The sequence below is a fragment of the Macaca thibetana genome, chromosome 6 (genome assembly GCF_024542745.1).
Source record: "Macaca thibetana thibetana isolate TM-01 chromosome 6, ASM2454274v1, whole genome shotgun sequence".
NCBI lineage: Eukaryota > Metazoa > Chordata > Mammalia > Primates > Cercopithecidae > Macaca > Macaca thibetana.
This window is the reverse complement of record NC_065583.1, coordinates 124192164-124204756: the sequence shown is the minus strand read 5'-3', so window position 1 is coordinate 124204756 and position 12593 is coordinate 124192164. Positions and strand designations below refer to the sequence as shown.

General features: G+C 38.9%; 1 protein-coding gene and 1 pseudogene across 3 annotated transcripts in view; both read left to right on the top strand.

The window, feature by feature from the left end:
• DDX4 (DEAD-box helicase 4) overlaps positions 1 to 12593 on the top strand; it is an 81930-nt gene that overhangs the window by 42141 nt on the left and 27196 nt on the right. For 2 of the 3 annotated variants that reach the window (XM_050795131.1, XM_050795130.1), the window contains exons 8-11: positions 668 to 718; positions 8294 to 8395; positions 9621 to 9701; positions 10474 to 10521. In XM_050795131.1, coding sequence (XP_050651088.1) covers positions 668 to 718; positions 8294 to 8395; positions 9621 to 9701; positions 10474 to 10521 — 282 coding nt within the window. The remainder of the gene's footprint in view (positions 1 to 667; positions 719 to 8293; positions 8396 to 9620; positions 9702 to 10473; positions 10522 to 12593) is intronic. The other variant, XM_050795132.1, reaches the window with a different exon arrangement.
• Positions 5749 to 5870, top strand: LOC126957670 (uncharacterized; annotated as a pseudogene).

Below are 12593 nucleotides of genomic sequence, written 5' to 3'. Positions count from 1 at the left end.
TTGGTCGGTTTTTCTATTTTTGTACCATTGCCCCATAATCTAATTACTGTGATTTCATAATAGGTCCTGATATCTGGCATTGTAAGTCTTTCAAGTGCTTGTTTTTCAAGGGCTGTGGTTTGGATGTTTGTCCTTCTCATGTTGAAATTTGATTCCCAGAGCGGGAGGTAGGGTCTAATGGGAGGCGTTTGGGTCATGGGGGCGCAGATCCCTCATGAATAGACCTGTTCTCCTTGCGGGAGTGTTGAATGTGTTCCCTATTAGTTCCCTTGAGAGCTCATTGTTAAAAAGGGCCTGGTACCCTCTACTTCCTCTGCATCATATGATCTCTGAACACACCAGCTCCCTTTCACCTTCAGCCATGGGTGGAAGCAGCCTGGGGATCTTACCAGATGCCCAATCTTGAACATTTTCAGATATCAAATTGTGAGCCAAATAAACTTTTTTTTTTCCAATTAATTATCCACTCTCAGGTATCCCTTTAGAGCAACACAAAACAAATGAAAACCTCAAGATTGCCTGTTATTTTTAGTCCTTTGCATTCCTGTGTGATTTTTAGAATCAGCTTAATCAATTTCCAGAAGAAAAAACTATCTTAATTTGGGTTGCTATAACAAAATGCTATAAACTGGGTAGCTTGTAAACAACAGAAATTTGTTTCTCACAGTTCTGGAGAGTCAGAAGTCTGAGATCAAGGCACCAGCAGATTCATTATCTGGTGAGGACCCATTTCCTGGTTCATAGATGATGTCTTCTCTCTGTTTTCTCACATGGTGGATAAGGCCAGGCAGCTCTCTGGTGCTTCTTTTATAAGAACACTAATTCCATTCATGAGGGCTCTACCATTGTGTGGTTACATCATATTTGTTTATTCTTCAGCTGATGAATGAGTTGTTTCTACTTTTGGGCTATCATGGCCAATGCTGCTATATTCATTTGTGTACAAGTTTTTGTGTGAACCTATGTTTTCATTTTTCTGGAGTATATACTTAGGAGTGGAATTACTGTGTCATATGCTAAACTCTTAATGTTGAACTTTTTGAGGAACTGTGAAATTATTTTCTATAGCAGCTGTACCATTTTATATTCCCACCCTCAGTGTTATAAGGGTTCTGATTTCTCCACATCCACCAACACTAGTTGTTACTGGTGTTTTTTAAAATATAGCCATTCTACTGAGTGTGAAGTGGTATCTCATTATGGGTTTTTTGTTTTTTTGAGACAAGGTCTCACTCTCACCCAGGCTGGAGGGCTCTGTCACGATCTTGGCTCACTGTAGCCTCAACCTCCTGGGCTCAAATAATCCTTCCACCTCAACCCCCTGTGTAGCTGGGACTACAGGCATGTACTACCACACTCGACTAATTTTTGTATTTTTTGTAGAGATGGGGTTCTACTATATTGCCCAGGCTGATCTTGAACTCCTGAGTTCAAGCAATCTGCCTGCCTCAGCCTCCCAAAGTGCTGGGATTACAGGCGTGTGTGCCACAGTGCCCAGCCCTTATTGTTGTTTTGATTGCGTTTTTTTATGACTGTGATGTTGAGCAGCTTTTCATGTGCTTATTGACCATTTGTATATCTTTGGAGAAATGTCTGTTCAGATCCTTCATTCATTTCAACAATTGGGTTGTCTTTTTATGTTTTAAGGTTTATTTATATATTCTCAATATGAGTATCATCAGCTACATGATTTGCAAATGTTTATTTTTTTTAGTTTGTCTAATTTTTTTTTTTTTTTTTTGAGACAGAGTCTCACTCTGTTACCCAGACTCTGGGGTGCAGTGGCACAGTCATGGTTCACGACAGCCTCAACCTCCTGGTCTCAAGCAGTCCTCCCACCTCAGCCTCCTGAGTAGCTGGGACTATAGGCGTGTGCCACCATGCCCAGCTAGTTTTTTTAGTTTTTGTAGGATGGGGTCTCACTGTGTTGTCCAGGCTTGTCTCAAACTCCTGAGCTCAAGCAGTTCTCCCATCTTGGCCTTCCAAAGTGCTAGGATTACAGGCATGAGCCACTACATCTGGCTTGCAAATGTTTAATAACCTCCTGTGGGTTGTCTTTTCCTTTCCTTTTTTCTTTTTGAGACGGAGTCTCGCTGTGTCGCCCAGGCTGGAGTGCAGTGGCCAGATCTCAGCTTACTGCAAGCTCCGCCTCCCGGGTTCACCCCATTCTCCTGCCTCAGCTTCCCCAGCAGCTGGGACTACAGGTGCCCGCCACCATGCCCAGCTAATTTTTTGTATTTTTAATAGAGACGGGGTTTCACCATGTTAGCCAGGATGGCCTCGAACTCCTGACCTCGTGATCCATCGGCCTCGGCCTCCCAAAGTGCTGGGATTACAGGCATGAGCCACCGCACCCGGCCTCCTTTTCTTGATGGTACCCTTTGAAACACTAAAATTTAAAATTTTTATCCAACCCAGTTTATCTTTTTTTGTTCTTTAGGTATTATAACTAGAAAACTGTTGCCTAATCCAGAGTCAGGCAGATTTTTTCCTTTGTTTCCTTCTAAGAATTTTATAGTTTTAGTCCTTACACTTAAGTCTTTGATGCATTTTGAGTTCATTTTTATAGATGGTGTGGGGTGGGGGTCCAAATTCTTTTGCATATGGTTACCCAATTGTTCTAGCACCATTTGTTGATGTTTTATATTAATGTATCTAGATGTGGATCTTTTTGGGTTTACCCTCCTTGGAGTTGAGTTTCTTGGATTTATAGATTAATAGTTTTCATGTAACTTGGGATATTTTCAACTTTTTTTTTGTGGTAAGATCTCTATAACATAAAATTTTCCATATAAACTATTCTTAAGTGTATAATTTTTGCCTTTAAGTGCACAGTATTCTGTCACCACTATCATCACCCAAACAGAAACTTTGTATGCCATTAGACAACAATTCCCTGTATACTCCCTTAACCCTGGTCTTTGGTAACCTCTATTCCATGTTCTCTATGAAATTTGTCTGTTTTAGGTATTTCATTACAAGTGGAATCATACATTATTTGTCCTGTTGTATTTGGCTATTTTACTTAGCATCTTGTTTTCAGTGTTCATCCATGATGTAACATGCATCAAAACTACATTTCTTTTAATGGTTGAATAATATAATGTATTTACCACATTTTATTTATCCATTCATCTATTGATGGACACTTGGATTGTTTCTTCTTTCCGACTATTGTGAGTAAGTCTTCTATGTCCTCTATGAACATTCACCTACAGTTATCTGTTTGAGTCCCTGTTTTCAAATCTTTTGGTTATATATTTACAAGTTGAGTTGCTGAGAGATGGAACTGGGTAAGTTAAAATGCTGCGGAATTTGCTGTTCTTACCAACAGTCAGCCTTGACTGAACAAATATTCCCTGGGTTGCTTCAAGCCTTCGATTCATTTCTAGAGTTTGGAAAAAGTTAATTCTGACAGTTCTTGCCCATTTTTTTCCTTGCCTTTTTGGAGTAGTGGAATTTGGAGTTCCTTACTTGGCCATTTTTGCTGATGTCAGTGATACATATCATTTTAACGTTTTCATTTTATTTGTTAGTATGTAGAAATATAATAACTATCTGGTAAGTACTTAAAAGTGAATAAAAGATGTTCACTTTTCTTTTATACAAAGGTTAGATGATTTATAAGCTAATTTCTTTGTGAAGATGTCACCAAACATCTTTAAGAGTTATAAGAGATTGTCAGCTGTCCCTTATGAAATGCAGACTATACCTTCTGGAAGGACTTATGTTACTTTAAGAAAATATGTTAATGTTGGCCGGGCGCAGTGACTCACCTGTAATCCCAGCACTTTGGGAAGCCCAAGCGGGTGTATCACCTGAGGTCGGGAGTTTGAGACTAGCCTGGCCAACATGTTAAAACCTCGTCTCTACTAAAAATACAAAAATTAATTGGGCATGGTGGTGCAGGCAATGAAATTAAGAGCAAGGAAATGAAAAACTATTCAGGATATTGACTACTCAGAGTCTGAGGCAGGAGAATCACTTGAACCCAGGAGGTGGAGGTTGCAGTGAGCTGAGATCGCACCAGTGCACTCCAGCCTGGGTGACAGAACGAGACTCTGTCTCAAAAAACAAACAAACAAAAAAAACAAAAAAGAAAAGGGCTCAATTTGATTTTTTAGAAATTTACAGAAAAGAACAGAGTGATTAAAGGTAAAGATTAAACACAGATGAAGAGAATGAATTAATCCAAAGATAGATCTGTGAAAATTCTCTAAACTTGGAAATGGAAAACACGAGTGAGAGCAGTTAATAAATAAGGTATGGAAGATAGAATAAGACCTGTGGCCCAACATATGACTGTCTCCTGAGGAGAGGCCAGAAAATGGGAGAAGGAGAGGAAAGAAGAATATTCAAAGAGAATAGATGAGACTTTTCCAGAGTAGAGAGGCACAAGAGTCTTCAGCAAATTAAATTTAAAAATTTATACCCTTATGCATGTATTGAAATTATAGTTTTATTTTTATTTTTATTTTTTTTTGAGACAGAGTCTCGCTGTGTCTCCCAGGCTGGAGTGCAGTGGCGCGATCTGGGCTCACTGCAAGCTCCGCCTCCCGGGTTTACGCCATTCGCCATTCTCCCGCCTCAGCCTCCGAGGAGCTGGGACTACAGGCGCCCGCCACCATGCCCGGCTAGTTTTTTTTGTATTTTTAGTAGAGACGGGGTTTCACCATGTTAGCCAGGATGGTCTCGATCTCCTGACCTTGTGATCCACCCGCCTCGGTCTCTCAAAGTGCTGGGATTACAGGCTTGAGCCACTGCGCCTGGCCTGAAATTATAGTTTTAAAACCTATAAAACTACTAGAGAAAAAAGGTAGATTCGCATTTAGAAGAACATTGTCTTCACAACAGAATTTTCTTCAGTAAAGGTAGATGTCAGAATGTAATAGTATAGTATATTCAGAATGCTGAAGGAGAATAGCTCTGAACTCAAATAAGTATATTCAGATAATTAGGTGCTAGGGAGAAATAATGCCATTCAGATAAAAATGATGTTTAATACTCTCAGACTGTTGAGTAAGAACTACTAAATTGTATACAGTAGTAAGACAACTGATTGCAGGAAGAAAGGCATAGGAAACGAAGCAATAATGAGCGAAGAAAAGAAAAAAATTGTAAAACAGATAAACCTATTGGTAAACTTAAAGTATTGACTAAATAAACTAGCAATAATGACTATTAATTTAGGGGTTCTAGAAATAAAAGTGAACTAAAATACTAGCAAATGAAAAGACTTAAATGCTTGCCAGCTCAGTTGGAAGGAAAAATATTTCTTAAGTATAATTGAAGAGTAATCAGAGAAGGGATAAGATAAAATATGTAACTTGCTAATGCAGGAAATCTAATAGAAGGACAGAGCTTTGTAGGAAGGAAGCTAGATTGAAAATAGTTTAAATATTTACTAAATATCCATGGTGAAAATAGGTAAAAAATAAAATACATAGCTTACCATTTGGGGAAAACAGAACAGAAAGGAGAACAAAAAGCATTGAAAAAACTCAGTAAAGAGAAAACACAAAGATGGTAGAAATAAAAGATCCATATATCAGTAATTATAATACAGGTAAGCATATATCGGTATGGAGTTGAAAGTCAAGAGGTCAGGCATGGTGGCTCATGCCTGTAATCCTAGCATTTTGGCAGGCCAACATGGGAGGAATCTCTTGAGGCCAGGAATTCAAGGCCAGCCTGAGAAACTAGATCTTGTCTCTATAAAAAAACTTTTTTTTTTTAAATTAAAAAGTAGTCTATGGCCATACCACCCTGAACGTGCCCGATCTCCTCTGATCTTGGAAGCTAAGCAGGGTTGGGCCTGGTTAGTACTTGGATGGGGGACTGCCTGGGAATACCACCAGGTGCTGTAGGTGTTGGGGGAGGGCAGGCAGCGGGGAGAGAGCATTAGGGAAAAGAGCTAATGCATGCTGGGCTTAATACCTAGGTGATGGGTTGATAGGTGCAGCAAACTACCAAAGCACACGTTTACCTATGTAACAAACCTGCACATCCTGCACATGTACCCTGAAACTTAAAAAAAAATAATAAAAAGAAAAAAGTGTTCAATAACTCAAAGCTGGTATAGAAATAGGAGACAAAGTATACTGTAAGGTAGAATTATTAAGGATAAAGAAATTTATCAGGAAGACATTACAGTTCTGAACATAGTTCGAATCTAACAATATACTAAGATGGACAAAGAAAAATAGACGTAAGGAAATTTTGCAAATCCTAATAAGTTGAGACAGCAGAATAAACATTAGTAAGAATATAGAAGATCTGAAAGCCACTTACTCAGCTTGATTTAATATTTGTTTGGAATCATATACTCTAAAATTGTAAATCACATATTTTTCCAGCATATATGGAAAATATGTACAATTTGATCATCTTTTAAGGCCAAAAATATGCCATGGATATATCATCAGTCATGTTCTCTTATTAAAATAAAAGTAGAAATCAATAAGTCTAACCTTCATGATTTGGAAACTGAATTTCTTAGTTTATGAATAACAGTTCATATGGAAATCCTGAAATATTTAGAATTTAATAACAGAACAGAACACAGGAAAACTCTGAGGATATAGCTAAAGCAGCTGCCTCTTAGAGGAAATTTTATAGCCTTAAATGCATCAGAGGAAGGATAAAATGTAAAACTTGCTAATATAGGAAATCTAGTAGGACAGCTTTGTAGGAAGACGACTAGATTGAAAATAGTTTAAATATTTCTTTTCTCAGAAAAAATGAGTTAAGTGTTCAAGCTAAGTAGTTAAAAGAGAAGGAAGAAAACTCAGAAATAAAAAAGGTAATAGACGTAAGTGAAATAGAAACAGATACAATAGAGTGTTCAGCAGTAAAAGTGAATGAAGTAGTTTCATACATCAACAAAGTTGGATAAAAGGAAAAAGACGTGGGGCCAGGCACAGTGGCTCACGCCTGTAATCCCAGCACTTTGGGAGGCCGAGGTGGGCAGATCACCTGAGGTCAAGAGATCGACACCATCCTGGCTAACATGGTGAAACCCCATCTCTACTAAAAATACAAAAATTAGCTGGGTATGGTGGTGCATGCCTGTAATCCCAGCTACTCGGGAGGCCGAGACAGGATGAATTGCTTGAACTCTAGAGGCAGAGGTTGCAGTGAGCCGAGATCATGCCACTGCACTCCAGCCTGGGTGACAGAGTGAGACTTAGTCTCAAAAAAAAAAAAAAAAAAAAAAAAAAAAAAAAAAAAAAAAAAAAAAAGTGGAAGAAGAATATGTTTTAGTTCCATTACATAAAACTCTAACATAATGCTAATATGTTGCTTAAGGCTATGTATGTAACTGATGAAATTAAGAGCAAGGAAATGAAAAACTTCAGGATATTGGCTGGTTGGATGTTAGTTGGAAGGAGTGCTCAGGGAGAAGAGAAGCAGAGGGCAAAAGAAAAACACAGGCTGCAAATATATTGGAAACATTTTAGTCTTAAGCTGGGCAGTGGAGATAAGCTTTCATTTTATTATATTTTTAATTTATATATGTGTTATATGTTCTTTTACTTTCATGAAAATAACTTATACCTTTACAGAAAAGTTTCCAGAAAATAAATTTTTTGAAGAGTTTTGTTTCATTTTTAAATAGGTTTTAAAATACGTATACTCTAATATTCAGAAATAGCATATATAGAATTTCTCTTTATTCATCATTCTCTTTAGGTGTAAATAGTTGCAAGTTTACAAACTGAACAGTCTCTATTTCCTGCCCAGTTGGCACTTTGGTTTTGCATTAATCTGGTTCTGCCCTATGAGCCTGCCCTATGTGCAGTTAAATTTTACTTGAACTGTTTCTACTAATCTTTTGGTATTCAATTCAATTAAAAATTGTTTGTACCTGGAAATCAGACTTTATATGCGTCTGCATGTCTGTGCCTTGAGTAAGATGTTTACTATATTCTATATGGAGCAGATAGAAGTCTAGGATTTATTTAATTCTTTTGTGTATTGTGGCAATCCAGTTAATGGTGCAGTTTTGGTGACTTTTAATGTATTAATTCAAGTGCCACTTTTTCCTTTAGGTGATTTTTAGACTCGATTCTCAAAGCAAGCAATGAGGTTTTAAAAAATTGTAGCCATATCTATTTATATTAGTAAAGTTGAACACTTATAGGTCAAAATGTCATTTCTTTTTGATAACAATGCCTTAAAATACTTGTTTAAAGTTACTGAATTATTCAAGGCTTAAATTAAATTTGACCATGTCCCCAAGATTTCTTTGTTGTTGTTTTGTGTTGTTCTTGTGTGTGTTTTAATATTATAGGCTATCGAGATGGAAATAATTCAGAAGCTTCAGGGCCATCCAGAAGAGGTGGAAGAGGTAGTTTCCGAGGTTGCCGTGGAGGATTTGGTCTAGGAAGCCCAAGTTAGTAGTGGATTTGCAAATGATGCGCTTCATCTGTTAAAAAGAAAATGATTTAAAAGAATACGTATCAAAGAAGGTTGTTATGAGGATTATATGAGAATAGCTTAGCTTAGTGACTAATACACATTAATCACCCACATTATCTATAACATTATTTTTTTTTTATTTTTTTATTTTTTGAGACGGAGTCTCACGCTGTTGCCCAGGCTGGAGTGCAGTGGCGCGATCTCGGCTCACTGCAAGCTCCGCCTCCCGGGTTCCCGCCATTCTCCTGCCTCAGCCTCCTGAGTAGCTGGGACTACAGGCGCCCGCCACCACGCCCGGCTAATTTTTTGTATTTTTAGTAGAGACGGGGTTTCACTGTGGTCTCGATCTCCTGACCTTGTGATCCGCCCGCCTCGGCCTCCCAAAGTGCTGGGATTACAGGCTTGAGCCACCGCGCCCGGCCTATAACATTATTTTTTAGACAGATTTAATTGCATATTGGTTAGGTTGAAATACATGAATTTAAAAAATAAGTTTGAGTGACTCAATTCTTTAATATTACATACTATTCATTGTTTTAGAGCTTTGATAATATGGCTGACCTTATAAACAGGTGACTTTCTATGTGGCTCTACCTCCCCCCATACCTTCTTTCACCAATGTGACTTTCTACCTTAAATTTTTTCAGCCATCATTTTTCAGAGATAAGGTACTGACTTCAGAGGTCACTGCTGGAATGTATGTGCCTCTAAACAGAGGAGGACAGATTACAAACATAAATTTGTAATAATGATTTAATAGATGTATAGCAGATTAGAGAATTGTCACTTTGACAGAAGTTTAGGGATTTTGAAGGGTACTGTGCATGACTGGTAAGGTTTGATTTGGCAACAGTGGGGGCCAGGGATGCTACTTTGAAGAATAAGTAGTGAAATGATGCAATGTGAAGTTTCTCAGGCAGTTTCTAGAGATTTAACTTGATTGTATCATATTTTGGCATAATACTGGCCCTAATTTATGAAATATTTTAAATACATTTTGAGGAAGTAGTTTGTCATTGAAGGACATTATTTGTAGAGAATTCCTGTGCGCAGTACTTAGTTTAACCAGGATAGTATTTTTCTATTTTACCCTGCATCTTTTAACTTCTGATAGCATAACTTGATTTTTTTCTGTTTACTGAACGATTAAAAAACTTCTTCAAAGTAATATAATCTAATTTTACTTTCTGCAAATCAAGATAATGACTTAGATCCAGACGAATGTATGCAGCGCACTGGTGGCCTTTTTGGTTCTAGGAGACCAGCATTAAGTGGCACAGGTGAGAAATAAAACTTATTACTGAATATTAATTATTGATATATGTTTTTAGCACTAGGATTAGTAAACCTAATATATATGTTAAAGTATATTAGTTTGGCTTATGATTGTCTCTGCTTTTAGATCTGTAGGTAAAAATATGTGGACAATTTTGTCTCCCTTATAAAATTTGTGCAATGTGGATTATTTATTCTGTGTTATCTACCAGTTAATTTGAGATGTGAATTATTAACTAGAGGAATAAAGGATTCTGAGTTAGGGGAAAATGATTTGTGTGATTTGAGGTGAAAACGAAAACACAGTTGATGAAAAATGTTCAAATGAGGTTAAGGTTAACGTTTAAACCTAGAGGCCAGGCCTGGTGGCTCATGCCTGTAATCCCAGCAGTTTGGGAGGCCGAGGCAGGTGGATCTCTTGAGGCCAGGAGTTCGAGACCAGCCTGGCCAACATGGCAAAACCCCATCTCTACTAAAAATACAAACATTAGCTGGGCATGGTGGTATGTACCTGTAGTTCCAGCTACTCAGGTGCCTAAGGCACGAGAATTGGTTGAACCCAGGAGATGGAGGTTGCAGCGAGCCAAGATCGTGCCACTGCACTCCTCCAAAAAAAAAAAAAAAAAAAATTAGTTAAATCTAGAATTAAGAGATTGATGGGTTAAAGGACCGGAATTCCTAAATAATAACTTCATTGAATAGAAATAACCACATGGTTTGTGTGCTTGAGTAGCAACTGTGTGTTATCTAAATATTTTGCAAAACAATGCCTTACAGGTAATGGTGATACTTCTCAAAGCAGAAGTGGCAGTGGAAGTGAACGAGGTAAGTTCTTATTTTGTTTACCTGAAAGAAGTTAAAATCATTGTATTCCAAATTTAATTTTTTTCTGTACTTCACTGGTTGGAAACTAATTTTTGAAGTTAAAGGTAACTTACTGCTTTTATACACTGTGAGGAGCATAAATTTACACAGCCTGTTTTAGATAGTTCTTTAATACTCTCCAGGTTATTGCCTCTCTGATCCAGCAATTCCATTATAGGAATTATATACTATAGATGTATCTGCAAATACATGTACAAGGATGTTCACTGAAATGTTATTTATAATAAGTAAAAACTGAAAATCACCTGAAATTCATAAATAAAACACTGTTTAAGTCCGGGTACGGTAGCTCATGACTGTAATTCTAGCACTTTGGGAGGCCTTAGGTGGGTGGATCAGAAGGTCAAGATATCGAGACCATCCTGGCCAACATGGTGAAACCCCCATCTCTACTAAAAATACAAAACTTAGCTGGGTATGGTGGCGCACGCCTGTAGTCCCAGCTACTCAGGAGGCTAAGGCAGGACAATTGCTTGAACCTGGGAGGTGGAGGTTGCAGTAAGCTGAGATGACACCACTGCACTCCAGCCTGGTGACAGAGCGAGACTGCATCTCAAAATAAAAAACAACTGTTTAATAAAATAATAATCACGAAATGGGATGCTGTGTGGAAGTTAAAGACTGAGATATAATATGTACAAATCCTTATTAAAACTGTCATGCACGTCCATGTGAAGAGACCACCAAACAGGCTTTGTGTGAGCAACATGGCTGTTTATTTTACCTGGGTGCAGGCGGGCTGAGTCCGAAAAGAGAGTCAGTGAAGTGAGATAAGGGTGGGGCCATTTTATAGGATTTGGGTAGGTAAAGGAAAATTACAGTCAAGGGGGAGTTCTCTGGCGGGCAGGAGTGGGGGTCACAAGGTGCTCAGTGGGGGAGCTGTTATGCCCAGACTGTTTGTTCCCCAAAGAAGACCACCAGAGTCCAGAGTCAAAGCCAAGCGGCAAGGATCTTTACTACAAGTTCGAACCTGGTCCCTCCTTTACACAGTATACAAGAGGGCCCCGAACAATGCGAGCGTTTGCTTTTTATAGCCCGAAAGTTGCAGGGGAACAAAGAAATTCTTTTGGCTCCTGCGCTTTCAGTAACCTTGAACGGCTGTCTCCTTATCGGAGACTTTCCAGGTGGTGTTTGTACTGGGCTCAGGGAGTTTGAGAGATATATGGTGGCGGGATGGGAGGATGGGATGTGTTTGTGCTAGGCTTAGGGAGTTTTGAGCCCGGGGCTGAGGAATGTGCCCAGCTCCTTTCACCATCAACTCATCATTTACGTTAGGTATTTCTCCTAACGCTATCCCTGCCCCTGTCCCCCACCTTCCAACAGACTCTGGTGTGCGATATTCCCTTCCTCGTGTCCATGTGTTCTCATTGTTCAGCTCCCACTTATGAGTGAGAACATGTGGTGTTTGGTTTTCTGTCCTTGTGATAGTTTGCTGAGAATGGTGAGAACCAGGGAAGCTGATGGTGTAACTCTCAGTTCAAGGCCAAAGACCTGAGAACCTCTTGGTGGGGCAGAGCCAGAGGGCGGGGGATTGCTGGTATAAGTCCTAGAGTCCAAAGGCCAGAGAACCTGGAGTTCTGATGTCCAAGGGCAAGAGAAGAAGGGTATCCCAGCTGCAGAAGAGAGAGAAAATTTGCCTTTCCTCTGCCTTTTTGTTCTACCTGGCCCCCAGCCTATTGGATGGTGTCTGCCCACGTTGGATGAGGGTCGATCTTACTCTGTCCACTGATACAAATGCCAGTCTCTTCTAAAACACCTTCACAGACATACCCAGAAAGAATGCATCAGCTACCTGGGTATCCCTTAATCTGATCAAACTGACACCACAAATTAACCATCACAGCTAGCATCTGAAAACTTGGATTTGGGACGGGTTCCCAATACCCTAATAGGTAAGAGCAACTCATTGTGCCTAAACCATTTGTGCATTGTGGTTTTTGCTGAATATTTGCTTTCCTTCTGGGAGTCTGAAATTTGGTATGTGCCAGGCAGAAGGTGAGTACATTATTAGC